The sequence below is a fragment of the Scleropages formosus genome, chromosome 24 (assembly GCF_900964775.1).
Source record: "Scleropages formosus chromosome 24, fSclFor1.1, whole genome shotgun sequence".
In the NCBI taxonomy this organism is placed as follows: Eukaryota; Metazoa; Chordata; class Actinopteri; order Osteoglossiformes; family Osteoglossidae; genus Scleropages; species Scleropages formosus.
In genome coordinates, this window is record NC_041829.1 from 12,995,987 (window position 1) to 13,011,829 (window position 15,843).

The following is a 15,843-nucleotide window of genomic DNA, read 5'->3' on the forward strand; positions in this document are numbered from 1 at the left end:
CATTGCCTCACCCAGCTCAAGGCCCTGCCCCCAACAGAAGGTTAGCTACAGCTTAGTCTAGTAGGACTGTCTGTATAGTCCTTTATGTCAGTTTGAACATGTTGAAGAAGTTCTGGTTGGATGCTAGCACAGGCCTTGATGCGTGCCTTCAAATGGTCCACATTCTATATCTTTGCTGCATACACCATGTTCGCCCATGACTGGGAACAACATCTGCTACTGTGCCTCTCTCAAAATGAAGAGCAAATTGAGCACTTTCTATAAACTGGTCTCTGTTTATGCCTGTATTGCTCTCGGCATGGCTGCTGAATGTCGGCGTTGTGACACGCCAGACTTCATAATCAATAAAGATATCAAAATACGGACTTCGCCGTTGAATGTCCCGTGAAATTTTCAGTATGTTACAGCAGTCATATCCCTCCCTTTCCATTAGGAATTATTGAGTCGAATTCAAGATGGCTGCCACCTGCAAGATGGCGGAGGGGTTTTCACACATGCCTCATACTGGTCAAACATAAAATGATATTATTTAGATCAATCCAGCATTAGTCATCTTAAAAATATTTGAATAATTCCAGACTTTTGACTCTCCCTGCGCAGTAAATTGCTCCATTACCACTGTTTCTGCTAGCTCACACTTTTGCCAGCTCATTTTTCTCAGTACCAAACTAATTCCTACATAAGGGAGCCACTGTACTCCTGTAGTTTTAAGTTTTTTTCAAGGTCATGTAGAAAGTGTTTAGAAATAATTAAAGTGTCTGACTTATGAAATATGTATTTATGCAAGTATAAGTTTCCTCCACGGTTTATTATAATAATTATTACTCCGAAATGTGTTGTCTAATGTTTTACCGTGGATTACAATATGAATAACGCTGCAAAAATGCTGCAAAAACTAAATCCATTTAACTGAGTGATTCATCCAGACTTACTGACTCATCACTTTCTCGAATGACTTACTGACAGCCTCCCTACAGTCACTTGCATTTCTCTGTCATAGCTGAAGCAAGGGGGCACCTTGTGTCGAGAGCCAGCAGGGGCATGTGATTTGCCTGAGTACTGCACTGGGGTGTCCCCCTACTGCCCCTCCAATGTCTACTTGATGGATGGCTCTCCCTGCCAGGGTGGAAGCGCCTACTGCTACAATGGCATGTGCTTGACACATGAGCAGCAGTGCCTCCAGCTGTGGGGACACGGTAAGCTGTGCGCCACACCCACTCACAGTCCCTGCCCGCTCATCTCTTGTCTTCATCCTGGGACAACTTGTGCCAAGGTTATTGCTATCAGGTACACTCTGAGATATGGAGGAGTGTGGACTCAAGTGCAGAGTTTTACTTATAGAGTGTGGACTCAAGTGCATTTTACAAGTGCAAAGGCACAGAATAAACAAAAGACACAATACAGGTACATATTTACATTTTTCTAATATTTTTCTCCAAAGCCAATTATTATTATTTGTGCAACTCTAATCACTACACTACCAGCTGCCCCAGCACTCATGGATGAGGCACAGAGGTCAGACATGGAACAGATGAGAAGCTCATTGCCCAGTCAAGTGGCCTTTCCTTCTAAACATAATGTAGGTGGCTGCACTCAGTCACTGTAATTGCATGGTCTCTTTCACACTTGAATTACTGTATAGCAGCACTTGGCACAAAAAAAGTATATGATCCTGTTTGTAATAATGCTTTTCTTATTATCTGATTTTTATTGTTGATAATTCTTCTGCTTTCAGCATTAAGGACAATTTGTGAAAAATTGCCCTTTGCTGTAATGTATTGTGAAGGGCTTTCGTTAGAAATTTGGTTTTTTGTCTCCATCTCCAAAAACTTCAAACATGACAGTAAAGGTGGTTGTACTGTTGTTACCGGTGTGAATCTTTTTTATCCTCCAACTATTAAAATGATTAAAACTGTCCCAAACTAAGCACAACATCTGTTACTTTGGGATATATCAGCTGTACCAAAAGCTGTTTCACAGAAAAAAAAACTGTTTTATTCAGTGAAATTTACTATTTTGGTGCCATTGTAGGTGCTCGTCCTGCTCACGACATCTGCTTCCAGGATGTGAATGCTGCAGGTAATGCCTTTGGTAACTGTGGCAAGGATAGACAGGGAAACTACGTCAAGTGTGACAAGAGGTGAGCTGAAAGGCATGGCTGACTGAATTTGGCCTCAATCCTCTACTGAGTTACAGAAGAGGATAGGAAACATAGAGGGCTTCTTCGGACTTTGGCATTTTGGTTCACTGGCCAGTGAATAACTCCATGAAATCTCGAGAGACTTCTGTCAGGGTAACTGAAAACATTTTGTTTAAGGACATGGACTTGTAACATAAAGGTTGCTGATTTAAAGTCACATGAGAGCCCTTGCTGTTGTAACGTTCAGAAAAAACACTGAACTAATCCAGTAAAAAAAGTAGAACTTAGGAAATAATACATGCTCTACAACAGTCAAAAAATATTACAGTAGCTGCCTGATCTTCTCAGAACAGAAAAAATTGCATCTGCCTAATAGGCAATATTGTCATTCAACTTGCACAACAGCTAGAAATAAAAACAATAATAATAATCGTCATCATCATCATCAGTGCAAAAGTGATAGTACATCGAATTTTTGTATGATCAGCACATAAATACAATAACATGAAAGTTAATATTAATGTTTTGTCCATTCCCTTTGCCTTGGTCCTCATAGTGATGCAAAGTGTGGCAAAATTCAGTGCCACAGTGTTGCCAAAAAGCCCAAGGGTTCCAATTCTGTGTCTATCGACACCACCATCCGTACCAATGGCATTGAGGTCAAGTGCCGGGGCACCTACGTCTACTCCACTGATGAAGATCAGGGGGATCTTCCTGACCCAGGTCTTGTCATGACTGGGACAAAATGTGGCAAGGGAAAGGTATGTTGTACCCTTTTGCCAAAATAATGTGGACAATGGCCACATGTTTACACAGTGCTCCTAAAACTGAATGCAACTGACTCATATGCAGTGCTGTTAAAAATATTTGTTAACATCCAATTTTCTTTATTTTAGCAACCTTTTTGCATTTAATTTGATCTAATCTTTTTCTTGGTTCTAGTAGTATGTGAATGGATCCAGACAGAGAAAAAGTGTTGTTTTTATTTTATCTCTGGGTTGTGGAATATAATGAAATGTGTAATAACACATGTGAATAATAGTCATCCTAATTAACGGGGTAATTAGCATCAGATGTTTGATATGCAGTCAAGGCTGATTTGGGCCAGCAATGTCTAGTATAATTTTCAGCCACATAAACCCTTACTTGCAGAAGTCAAGTAAAAATATAATATAGATTCATAGAAGTACATCAGGCTATGATCAAAGAAAAGTTATGAAGACCTCTAGAAAAAAAGTTGCTGACACCTGAACCTCAATCAAACTACAGTCAAAGCCATCGTTTAAATGTGAATTTACTTAGAAGTGCTCATTCCGCCAAAAGCAAGCAAAGTATAGAATTAAGTGGATTCTCTGGTATGGTATGTAATGTAATATAAGTTCTACTAGTATGTCATGCAGTTGTGCTGATTTACAGCACAGTTTTAGTGATATTAAACTAAGGTATGCAATGCCATTACACCACGCCTCTTATGCAGGTATGCCGAGACCATCGCTGTCAGAATGCCTCCTTCACCAAGCTGGAGACCTGCATTGCTCTTTGCAACGGCCATGGGGTGAGGTCTGAGTCATGTCTGAACTCTGTTCAAATGGATATAATACATTTACATTTACATTTATTCATTTAGCAGATGCTTTTCTCCAAAGCATCATACATCTCAGAGAAATACAATTTGTGCATTACATTAGGAGAAAGAGAGAAATAGTTGCAGATATGTGATTCTTAAGTACGGTTTATTTGTTTCCTTCCACTATATGCACCGATGTTCATCACACGAATAGGTGCACAAAACTCAGGATAGACAATTTTTGATCACCTTCCTACAAAATATATATATATATATATATATATATATATATATATATATATATATATATATATATATATACTGTATATATTTTTTAAAAAAGGGACGCAACCATTTACATACAATACAGGAGTAGTGGTTGTGTAAAGGCTTATCTGGGCATGATCATAAAGTCATGGTGCATGAACATTTACACCTTACATGAGCTTAAGAGATCATGGGCAAAAACGAGCCCAGAAGATTGTGAGTTTTCATACCCTTCTTGAATGTAGACAGACTTTCAGCAGTTCTGAGTGAGAGGGGGAGGTCATTCCACCACAACGGAGGCAGAACTGAGAACGTCTGTGCTTTACCTTTTGTGTGCGGGACCACCAAGAGGGCAGAAGTAGACGAGCGAAGGGGTCTGGTTGGGGTGTAGCGGTTGATCAGATCTTGTAAATAGCTGGGAGCAGTTCTACTGATGCATTTGTAGGCAATAACCAGGGACTCAAATTTGATCCGGGCAGCTATAGGAAGCCAGTGCAGAGAAACGAGTAGAGGAGATACATGGGAACACTTTTGCAAGTCAAACACAACTCGGATAGCAGTATTCTGTATCAGCTGTAGAGGTTTGGTTGCAGAGGTTTAATAAGCAAAGAACAGCTCCAATGCAGAAGTTAGATGGCAAATGCAGATCAGATTTCTCCACTTAGCTTCTTAAGCCTGTTATTTTTTGAAAAAGTGTATTAATTGGGACTGCATATATAAGCCAGTCTCACCACATTAGCACACATCCAGCTGGATATATAAATTTTAATTTTACAGTTTTATAGATGTATAGCATCTCTTGAAACTACCCTCAGGGGCTGCATTTTGATTCTCCCACCACAGCATATTTCAAATTAATTTTCTGTCCATTTGGTAAATTGTTTATTAGTTCCTCATCCAAAGTGCATTTGAGTTTATTGTTCATAGTCCTCCCACTGTCTGAAATATGTAAAAATGATATTTTCCTTAAAAAAATTAAAAATAAAAAAGTTTAAAAAATGTGTTAAAAAAGTAAAAAGTATATTTTTATTTCTGGTTATTGTTGCTGTGTTTGTGTGGGTGCATCAGGTATGTAACAGCAATCAGAACTGCCATTGTGACCATGGCTGGGCCCCACCCTTCTGCAACAAGGCAGGCCTGGGGGGCAGTGTGGACAGCGGGCCTGTCCAGTATCACAGTGAGTCCAATTCATCCTCTTCATCATGGTGATAGACAGTTTAGGACCCATTTACACAGCATGGGGTTCAGTTCCACACTATCTACAAGCGGTCCATCTAACAGAAGTCTCTTTCCCCTCTGTAATATTATGTATAGCTGCTAAGTCACCAATGGTCAACATCACGTTTTTGTTACAGCTGTTTTTTCTTTGAACGCCTTTCATTTTATGTTAATGTATGCATTGTGAAGTTTCTGTAACTTTGCTGTATGACTTGAAGTGTGAGTCTTCGTAAATGTTTCTCTCAGAGTGACTTTAATGACTGTAAATCGATAAGGAATGTATTGACTGTTAATGGGAGTGACTATAAGTAAGTGGGTGAATAAATATAATGATTATGACTGAATGTTCAAGGAGAGTTAATGACAATATGCCTGTCCCTATATCCCCAGGCCAGCAGGGCCTTGTGGTGGGCCTTGTTCTAGCCTTTCTGGTTCTTCTGCCAGCTGTACTCATCCTCTTTTGGTGCTGGAGGGTCCAAAGCTCTCCCTTCCACCGGTGGAAGGCCCAAAATGAGAACAGGTAAAGCTCTGTTATTATGGGTGTCTATCTCTTTGGGCTTTTATGTGTGTGGAAGGTTCTGAATAGTCCACTCTTTCTGTGCTCTGATTTTTCCTCACACAATACAGATAATTTTATGTTGGTATTATCCTCTGGATGCAGTACACACCTTGTGTGTGTTTTTTTTCTAACCAGACACGACGTTCTATTTACAGATAAATATTGAATAAATTATGGGCACAAACAGTATGCTGCATTTTTACAGTACAGTAACTAGATAAACAGTAATTTTAATATCTAAGCCTGGAGTGACTGTATAGTTTGAAAATAAGGAGTGGATTATTTCTTTAGCCTATTAGTTTAACCTGCATATTTATTTTGTAAAAATACACACTGAAGGTTTTCTAAAGTTAAATAAAAGCTCCTGGGTAAAAAAAAATATTCCATGAAATTACGAAAAGACAATAGAAAGCTTATAAATGGGTGTGACCCCCTCTACCTCCCCGGCAAAGGGCTGTAGAAATGCACCACCTCAGATACTGTTTCATAAATATAGTGGCTACAACCCCAGTTTGCCAAACTAGAGGGTGTGCTGACACCTTCCATGCAATTTGAAGAGGTGCATAACCCATGCTACCCCACACTGTCCAGTGCTTCTAGCATCTTGACTAAATCTCATTCAGTGTATCTACACAATATTGTTTTTGCCACATCTTGTGTTGCAGGTTTGCCTTCTGGGGATCTTGTCCTTCATTCCTCAGAAAAAACATGCCTGTGCAGGAGGTTTCAAAAGGATGTCTGAATCAAAGAGAACCCCTTAAAGTGGTTGGATCCACCTGTCAAAGCAGTGGCGCTAAAGAGGTGAGGCCCGATAACCATAGGATGTGTATAATGTCTACTGATACTGCAGTCTACATATTTACGAGTATAGTAATTTGTTCCTAGTATTGCTTCTAAAAGCTTTCAATTACTGAATGGTTCTGCCAACTTCTGAGAGTCATAGGCTTCAATGTAAACTGAAGATTGACTGAAGAGCTTACTTTATGGCTAAATAAATTATATATACTGTATATTTTTCCTTCAGATGTTGGTCAACCTTGTTCTCTGTCGCGAGTCCAAAACTGACACATACAAATAAGCAGGTACAAAAAAAGTTGCAGGAGCAGCCAAACTACGAAGAATATCATGAGCGTTTGGGCTGCAATCACAATAGCCAAGTTTAGGACTTGACGTAAATGTATTTTAAATACAAAATGTAATGGAAAAATAATGTTAGTTTTTCAGACTTGCTAACACTCAACTGGTTTTCTGAACACTACTGTCTAAAACCCTCATGTTAACTATCTAAAGGAAGACTCTTGGCAAAACTTTAGGCAATATTCACCCGGTTAAATACAAATTGCAGACCTCAAACTTTTTTGAAAATTCTGTTTGATCAGAAAACACAAGTACTCTTATGTTTTCATGTTGAAAGCACTGTTATTCAATATGCAGAACTCTACAGGTTTGAACAGTACAATGACGAGGTAGAACCACAAAATGAATACATGTATAAAGAGCTCAAGGTGAATATTTGTTTTTTGTTCTTGTTGGAAAAATTAAAGTCAACAAGACAATGGGTAATTTACGTGATAGCTTTTGTTCTTTGCTGTAGTATATTCTTTATGCTTCTCTACTGACAGAAATGGAGCCTGAAAATATATGAGCTTGAAAGCCTCCAGTAGCTTTGTGGAGCACTCCAACTGCATTAGCATGTTGCTAAAAGTGCTCCTGTGTTTGACCAAGGTGGTGTGCAAACTGTGTGAGTCATTGTCCATGACAGGCTTTGTTCTGGGTCCATCTGTGGTGACCTCCACTAGGGAGTCCGGTTTCAGTCCTAGGACGGTCCCAGCCTTACTGAGTAACGTTGCCTGTTATGCAGAATATGTCCTGCACTTTTTATTTAAGACATGTTTCTTTGTGCAGAATTGCATATCTGAAAATGAGTGAAATTTTATTTGTCTTACTTTGGTGCTCCTTGTGCATTTACAGTTTCTGCAGATGCTGCATCCAGAATGAAACCATTTATAATTTTTTACCTCCAGGTCTATGGTTACTAATTCAAAAGCACAACTTTGTAGAGAATATTCTTTAGTCTATGTTTTGAATGCCTTAGTATATAATCTGAGCCAAAGTTTCATTCTGAGCTAAAATTAAAAAAAACCCTTATATTTACCTACTTGAATAATGTATTGTAATGTTTTGTATTGTTCTCAAAGATGTACGTCGCTTTGGAGATAAGTGTCTGCTAATTGAATTAATAAATGTAAATGTAATGAGTAAAGTTAATATGCCTTTGAGTCAGTTTGGTTTTGCCTGAGAAGTCAGAGGTTTGTGGAGGATATGCTCAGGAAATGTATTTGGGCAGTTGTGGGAAAACTGTAACGTAAAAAATGCTCTAGAAACATTTAATCTATTTAAAGGCGTTGTAGGGGGGTGCAGTGGCACAGTGGGTTGGACTGGGTCCTGCTCTCCAGTGGGTCTGGGGTTCGAGTCCTGCTTGGGGTGCCTTGCGATGGACTGGCGTCCCGTCCTGGGTGTGTCCCCTCCCCCTCCGGCCTTACGCCCTGAGTTGCCAGGTTAGGCTCCGGTTCCCTGCGACCCCATATGGGACAAACGGTTCAGAAAATGTGTGTGTGTGTGTGTGTGTGTGTGTGTTTGTAAAGGCATTGTAAATCCACAAAAAAATGTATGCAGTAGGAATATTGGTCATTGGTGTCAAATTTTTGAAGCTTTACATGGTATATTATCTATCTTTCAGACTGTAGGCTACTTAAATTATAAGACTGAAGGTTGTTCAGAAGGTGGTGCATCTGAGATAGCGTGCTGGTCACCTATAGTATGTCTCTATGTGCAGGTCCCCCCCTTGGCCAAAGAGGCCCTGCCCCTGAGGACCCTCCCACATCCCAGCACGAGTCAGCCCTTAAGTGACTTCCGCCCCCTGCAGCCCACACGCTGTCCACCTGCTCCACCACACCACAACCGATCAACCCATGCCCTTCCAGCAAACAAGCCAACCCCCACAACAGCCAGACCTACAGCCGCTATGTCAAGAAAGACAATGTCACTGAGTCCAGCCAGAGGCCCATTGGTAAGTCAGCTTGATGCCCATCTTGAGTTTGGCTCTGAGATGTTCCTAAAAGACTTTGCTGTAGATACAAAGCACGCTTTGGTGTTTCTTTGGACTTCTGAATATGAGTTGATGTACAAGGTAGTTAAATATAAAATCTGCAGGAATAAATAAGTTATTTCCTCAACAAACTCAGCTTAATTAAAGATGTAACAATAGTCATCTGGTCATGTAGATATTGTGTCAGAACTAAAAAGGTGCAATTCTTGATTGAAGACACACAAATGTTGGCGAGCTGAAACTGTTCTGCATGGAGGAGTGTACGAAAATTCATCATCAAGAGCTTTATCAGAAATTATTGCTCGCAGTTAGTGGTGCTAAATGTGACGGGAAACTCTTTCAGAGTCCAAGGGGTCAGTTACTACACAATGTGGTCCTTTGAGTGTTCATAACTTTCTTTAGTACTTTACAAAAATATCTCAGTGTGTTTGTTTACTCGAAATCCCTTCTGTCTAAAATTACATTTTGATTTTGAAGGATGTAGAAAGTTGACTGTCAGTTTGAAACATACACAGTAATGCAGAAATTTTTTCACTGTACTGCTTAGCGTTAGTCACAGGTCTTTATTTCCGTCTCAGCTTTGCTATTGTACACTTGTCAGAATTTACTGTGAAATTTCCCTACAACTACAATATGAAGGTTTCAACACGAGAATTTTGCATGTAATTTATTTTTTCAGTTCCTTCTCCTTAGATATAGTAACAATTATACAGGTGCTCATTGACTTACGACAGAGTTCCATTCTGACAACCTTTTTCTAAGTCGACTTTATTGTAAATAACAAACCCCCTTAATTTGTATTTTATGAACCAAAAGGGCAATATAAGCAATTTAACATGTGTGAGTGCTGCATTGTATTACAGATGCTCCTCGACTTAAAATTTTTTTGACTTTACAATGGTTAGCTGGCGATAGACATTCAGTAGAAACCGTACTTCGAATTTTGAAGTTTGATTTCTTTTTTTTTTTTCCCGGGCAAGCAATGCACGGAGCGATACTCTCTCGCAATGCTAGGCAGTGGCAATGATCCGTATCTCCCAGTCTGGGACGCGGTTGTGTTTTGTGCATCCATAATGTCACAGAAATGCCCATCTGTGTCTCCTGCTACTGGAGGAAAGAAGAGGAGGAAGGCCATTACTCTTGAGGAGAAACTCAAGAGTATGAAGGCGGCAAGCCTGTAATGGCCATCGCACGTATGCTAGGCTATGATGTTTGATAGGTTAGGTGTATTAAATGCATTTTTGACTTACGATATTTTCGACTTACGATGGGTTTTACGGAACATAACCCCATCGTAAGTTGGAGACATCCTGTATAGAGTTTTTTTTGGCTAATGTCATCAGATCAGCTACCGAAGCCACAGTGAGAACCCCTAGGTGGCTCTACATTAAGAGAGCAAATCCGTGGTCAGTTCCTGCTGGGATGCAAGTCGGGTCTTGATTAACCTTGGCTGGGTTGCCTGGGCGAGGGTGTCTAATGTTGAAAAACCACTGATGATGTGTCCCAGCGCATCCGCGGGATGCATCTTATAACTAACTAGGGCCTTAATTTTTTTGTTAATGTCACATATTATTCATGTTAGAATGATACGGATATAGGATAGTGATATGAATATAGGACAGTGTTTTATTTTCAGGCAGCATTATCATTTTTACTTTCATTTCTAAATCTTTCACTTTTTTTCTGCACCACCGAAATACTCATATTTTCACGTGCTAGCAATTTTAAATAAAAATAAGTAAAATGATACAGTGAAATGCAATGTCAGTGAAATTCACTTGTAGACACACTGATTCAGTAAGAAATATGGTGTCTTGTGGCAGTGCAGCCAGTCAGTCTTATCATACAGCAGATTGAGCAGTCATTTTTAGATGTCACATCAAAATGTTGGGACTTGAAAAAAACTTAGTAAGGTTAATGGGACGGCCATGGTAAAGCCATGTGGTTTTAAGTCACATACGTCGTAAGTCGAGCACTGACTGTATACACTTTTATCATTTTCCTCTTCTGGACTCTGACAGCTAACGGAATCACAGCCAAGGCCGTCAACCTGTCCACCTCAGAGGCCTCCACCCCCAAGTCGTTCTTCTGCCCAGAAGGCACTCCCCCGAGTCACCCCTCTGCATCCCCTATCTATGTAAGGATTTTTTAAAATTCCTGGTTTGTTACCTTGATAACCAGCTGGTGTCACTCTCTACTGTAGGGGTCTGGCTTCAGGAGAGTGGGAAATGGCAGAGAGGTTTATGCATTTGTTGCAACCATGGAAACCTGTGTTAAGTGCTTTCTTATGCAATCAATGCTCATATTCAAAACCAACCAACCAATGTCTACAACTGCTTGTCCCAAGCGGGGTGACGGCAAACCGGAGCCTACCTGGCAACACAGGGCACAAGGCCGAAAGGGGAGGGGACACACCCTGGACGGGACGTCAGTCCGCCACAAGGCACCCCAAGCAGGGCTAGAATCCCAGACCCCCACACAGCGGGCACTGGCCAAACCTGGCATGCCACCGCGCCCCCCATATTCAAAAGTTTTAACGATTTATATATAGTTTACTTATTTATATACCTTCCTCTGTTATCCACACAGTTTTGTTGCAGAAAAATTAATTCATAAGGTAGGAATCCTATAGCATGTCAAACTCAAAGTGAAGGTGAATCCAGGTGCAGGGTTTATTTACAATAATAATGTCCACACATTCAGTGGGGGTGGCTCTTTGGGCATATAGCAGATGAGGTACTTAGGGAATAGGATCAAAACAGATATGTTCAAAAATAATGGCACTGAAGCAGGTCACATAAATTGTGGCCAAGACAGTGAACACCATCAACACTGCATAAGGATAATCTTCTCTACCAGCTTCCTTGTGTATACAGCACTAAGAGGCTGATGTGGGTGAGGGGTGTAGAGGGAATGCTAGATCACAGGAGAATGGAACCTCTGACTGTCTCTCAGGGTATTGTCTTTGGAGGTCCTGACAGTTTCACATAAAGAAGAATGTACCGTATTATAAAACTGTTATTCATTCTTATATTATGATTCTTACATTATTCTACTGTAAGGCATCCTCCATATATATGTATATGTGTAGTACAACAAGTAATGAGGAAATGGGGTACAGTATTACCTCCTCTCCAGCAGGTTACAGGTCTGTTTCCTTAACCATAACTCCTAGGGTCTCAGTTATAAACAAAAATATGTTTACTCTTTCATTAGCTTAATTCTGTCAGAAACAGTTTCTTCTTGGAACAGACTGACAAAGTTGTTCTCATTCATTCATTCATTCATTCATTCTATTGCTTTTATGAACAGCTCAGGGTCACAGCATCATACAGGTAGAGACCGTACCCTAATTACAAATTAGTAATTACAAATATGTCTACATACACATACATTCCTCTAAGTTTTCTTTTCTTAATAAAAATTGCATCTGACCATTATTAATTAGCACTGCAGCTTTAATGAGAACCCCTTCATTTCTCGACTGATTAGTGGTGGTTAGGTTAGTGCTGCATAAAATACTGTCACTTACATTCCCATGTCTATATTTTTACAGGCCTGTTCCTTAAGGGTCTCTCACATCAGCCCCATCCCTCTCCTAGTAATGACCCATCAGGAGACAGCGCAACGTGTCACATCTGCAGTTCTGCCTCCCTCGGTGACTGAGAGCTTAAGAGGGGGACAGGTAGCAAGGAGTGTCTGTGGAAAAGGTATAAACTCTTTGGGGTTAACACTGAAAACCAGGATCGCGGATGAGATTCCTTTACAGATTTTATTTCGTTCTGTTTTTTTGTTCTCATTTGCATTTCATTTTGTTTATTATTGAAACAATGCTGTGATTTTTTTTTTCTGGAAAAAAACCACCTTGGAGCAGTTTCAAATTATTTCGAGTACATTTTTAATTTTCATCCCTTCAATTTTGCTAGTAGAGGGCAGTGTCAGCTAGTAGTGTAATGGTTCGCGCTCCTGGTTTTGACCTGAAAAGGTTGTAGGTTCAGGTCTCACATGTAGCTATCATACCCTTGAGCAAGGTACTTATCCTAACTTGCTCCAGTAAAATTATCCAGCTGTAAAACTGGGTAAATATTTGCAGGTAGATTAACATTGCTTTAGATCATTCAGAGGTTATTCTGATTACTGTGTGATCAATAACTGCTGATTTGTACATTAAGATTAAATATCTTTAAATGATAATCACACAGTAAAATTACAGAAGACAATATGAGTAAGAATGTCCACACTAGCAATAATTTGGGATACCACTGTTCAGGTACCTTAAAAAAAACATAAGGTGCATTTGAAAACAGCAATATAGGGGAATCGATTCTGTCATGTTAGTTATTTTGCATTAAGTATTGTTTTTGTATGTTCTATTAGTATAACACCTCACTTTTTACTCCTATGTTTTATATATATTAGGTACCATTAATTAAGAAAACCATTATTTTGTAATTCTTTGAGCAGGTGCTGAAATAGAAATTTTCAGCAACAAAACATTTTCAGACACAATGTGCTCTGAAACTTTTACATGGAATTTCACTTCAAGAATGGGTTTGTTTTCCCATCCTTGGTCTTTGCAGTTAAGGAACCCTGGCTGATGAAGATCGCTCAACAATAGTGTGAGACACAAATAACCTATAAAGGTTTTTTTTAATTCACTGTGTGTATAAATACACTGCCTCCTCACCACTTCACCTTATGACCACAACTAGGACCAGAAGTGAGTTCGCAGCTTAATTTGTTTGTAAATCTTAAGTCAATTTACAATTAAGTCACTGTTAATAAAAGCTTAACCATACAGATGTACCTCAATTTGTGGATCAAGTTCTGTAAAAGTCTTGGGTATACCTATAAAATACAAGACATATATTATTTCAATACTTTAACTTTCGGATACATTAAGTTAAAACTAAAAAACTTCAAAAATAAAACTTTAAAAGAAAAAAGAGAGCAGCTGGTAGCATAGGGGTTGAAACTGCTGAAATGGGATGCAAAGGTTGCACGTTCAAATCTCACCTCTAGCCGTAGTACCCTTGAGCAAGATACTTATCATAAATTGCTTTTATAAAATTACCCAGCTGTAGAAATGGGTAAATAATTGTAAGTTGCATTGGAGAAAAGCATAAGGTAAATGAATAAATGTAAAAAAAAAAACTCCAGAAATTCCTGTTTGTACCAAGTTGTCCCATAAAAATGTTCCATGCTTGGTACCTTATTATTTATCAGCTATACTCTCAAACATCATACAAGCTGTAACTCTGTGGAAATGAGTTGAAGTGATGCAGTGGTATTTCTTTTTGAATGTGTTTTTCTAGCACCTACTGACTGGCCATGTTTTACACCTTGAGATTAAATAAAGTTTTGATATTTAATGGCAGTATCACTGATGAATGTCTTCTGAGGACCCAGCTTTACACAATAGTGTATTGTTTAAATTAGCTGTCTAGTGTACATTAGTACTAATGTTCTCTATCTCTGTCCTCACTGATAACCATATGATGTAATCTATTTTTAATAATTCATTAATAGAATGTCATTTCCTTTTAGCTCTTAGATGTTCCCTTTAATTTGTCTCATTAAATGCAAAATCATTCATTTGCCTGACAAATGCTTTCCTCATGGATCATTTATTCACCAAGCGAATGTTTCTGTGAGAATAGATTTACTCACTTCGTGTCTTGGGAAAATGACTGCATCCCTGTCCAACCAGTCTCAATTTCTGTGCGATGGATTTTATTTTGTCAAAATGCTGTCAATTTGCAGTTTTTGCAGTATTTCTCCAATAAAATTACTTAATGATTTCTTAACTGCAGTCTTTAAATATATTTTCTGTTTTAGTTACATACTTTTTCTCATGAACTGTTCAACTTACTGTTAAACTGTTATATAAGTTTTATATGGCAGACACCTGGTACCCTGAATCATGGGAAAATTTACTTTGTGGTTTCAAATAGCCAGCTGCCTAGTACCCTGAAACACTTTATTCTACTCTGAACAGTCAGCAACTATTTGTCCAAGTCAGGGTCACGGTGATCCAGGCCCTATCTGACAAGCACAGAGCACAAGGATAATCACAGAGACACCCTGGATGGGACACCAAATCATTACAGTCCACCAAATGTTCTACAGTAAAATATATATTTAAATATTGCACAGATGGTCTACCGTAGTACTCATAGTGTGATTTAGGTTTTGGATTTTCTAATTTTGCTTCTGCAAATCCAGAAGCCAATTTGTGTTGAATACATCTTTGCAACCCAAGCGTAAAAGCCATGGCCTGGAGCACACTGTGGAACTGGCCGCAACTGCTGACAGCCCGTTGTCCGAGAAATTGTAAAGCCATCCAGCTTCCAAAATATCATCCGAAAAATATATCTGATGTTTTCAAGAAGCAAATAAGCAACTGATGTTTTCAGACACTGAAAGGGAACCAAAAGCAGTCTAAAAGGTCAATAATGAAAGTGAAGAGATGAATGAAGGTGAAAAAGGAAAAGACGGATACAAAGATGCGAGAAGCCAAGACCCACATGATTAAGGACCATGTGAAGTGAACAGAGACTTTTAAACAGGACAAGACCACACAAAAAAGGTGGAGTAGCGGTTAAAATGATTGCCTTTGGACGTCGAAGACTTGTGCGAATCCCACCTCCTGATGTACTGCCCATGAGCAAGGAACCTGCCCCAAACTGATACACTAAAAATTACCCAGCTCCATAAATGGGTAAATAACTGTTAAAAGCTTAACATGCTCACTTTGTAAAAAAAAAGTATCAGCTAAATCAATAAATGAGGGATGTCTTCCAAAAGTGTTTCGAAACCAATGCTTGAATGCTCGGAGGTACAGATAACCAGAGGAGTAAAGAGCAATTGACTAATTGGGCCTCAACTTATGAATTTAACTGGGATGAAGAGTTGGTTTGTTATTGGAAGAGTTTGTAAGACCAGTGTGACATGGAGTGGGTCAGGAGATCATCATCAGTCCT

General features: G+C 39.2%; 1 protein-coding gene across 1 annotated transcript in view; it reads left to right on the forward strand.

The window, feature by feature from the left end:
• LOC108918831 (disintegrin and metalloproteinase domain-containing protein 33-like) overlaps nucleotides 1–12,818 on the forward strand; it is a 74,171-nt gene extending 61,353 nt beyond the window's left edge. Inside the window, exons 14-23 of the mRNA XM_018726416.2 lie at nucleotides 1,001–1,196; nucleotides 2,032–2,140; nucleotides 2,697–2,901; nucleotides 3,618–3,695; nucleotides 5,043–5,151; nucleotides 5,583–5,712; nucleotides 6,417–6,552; nucleotides 8,588–8,821; nucleotides 10,882–10,997; nucleotides 12,417–12,818. Coding sequence (XP_018581932.2) covers nucleotides 1,001–1,196; nucleotides 2,032–2,140; nucleotides 2,697–2,901; nucleotides 3,618–3,695; nucleotides 5,043–5,151; nucleotides 5,583–5,712; nucleotides 6,417–6,552; nucleotides 8,588–8,821; nucleotides 10,882–10,997; nucleotides 12,417–12,429 — 1,326 coding nt within the window. The 3' untranslated portion in view covers nucleotides 12,430–12,818. The remainder of the gene's footprint in view (nucleotides 1–1,000; nucleotides 1,197–2,031; nucleotides 2,141–2,696; nucleotides 2,902–3,617; nucleotides 3,696–5,042; nucleotides 5,152–5,582; nucleotides 5,713–6,416; nucleotides 6,553–8,587; nucleotides 8,822–10,881; nucleotides 10,998–12,416) is intronic.
• Nucleotides 12,819–15,843: the final 3,025 nt, after the last annotated feature.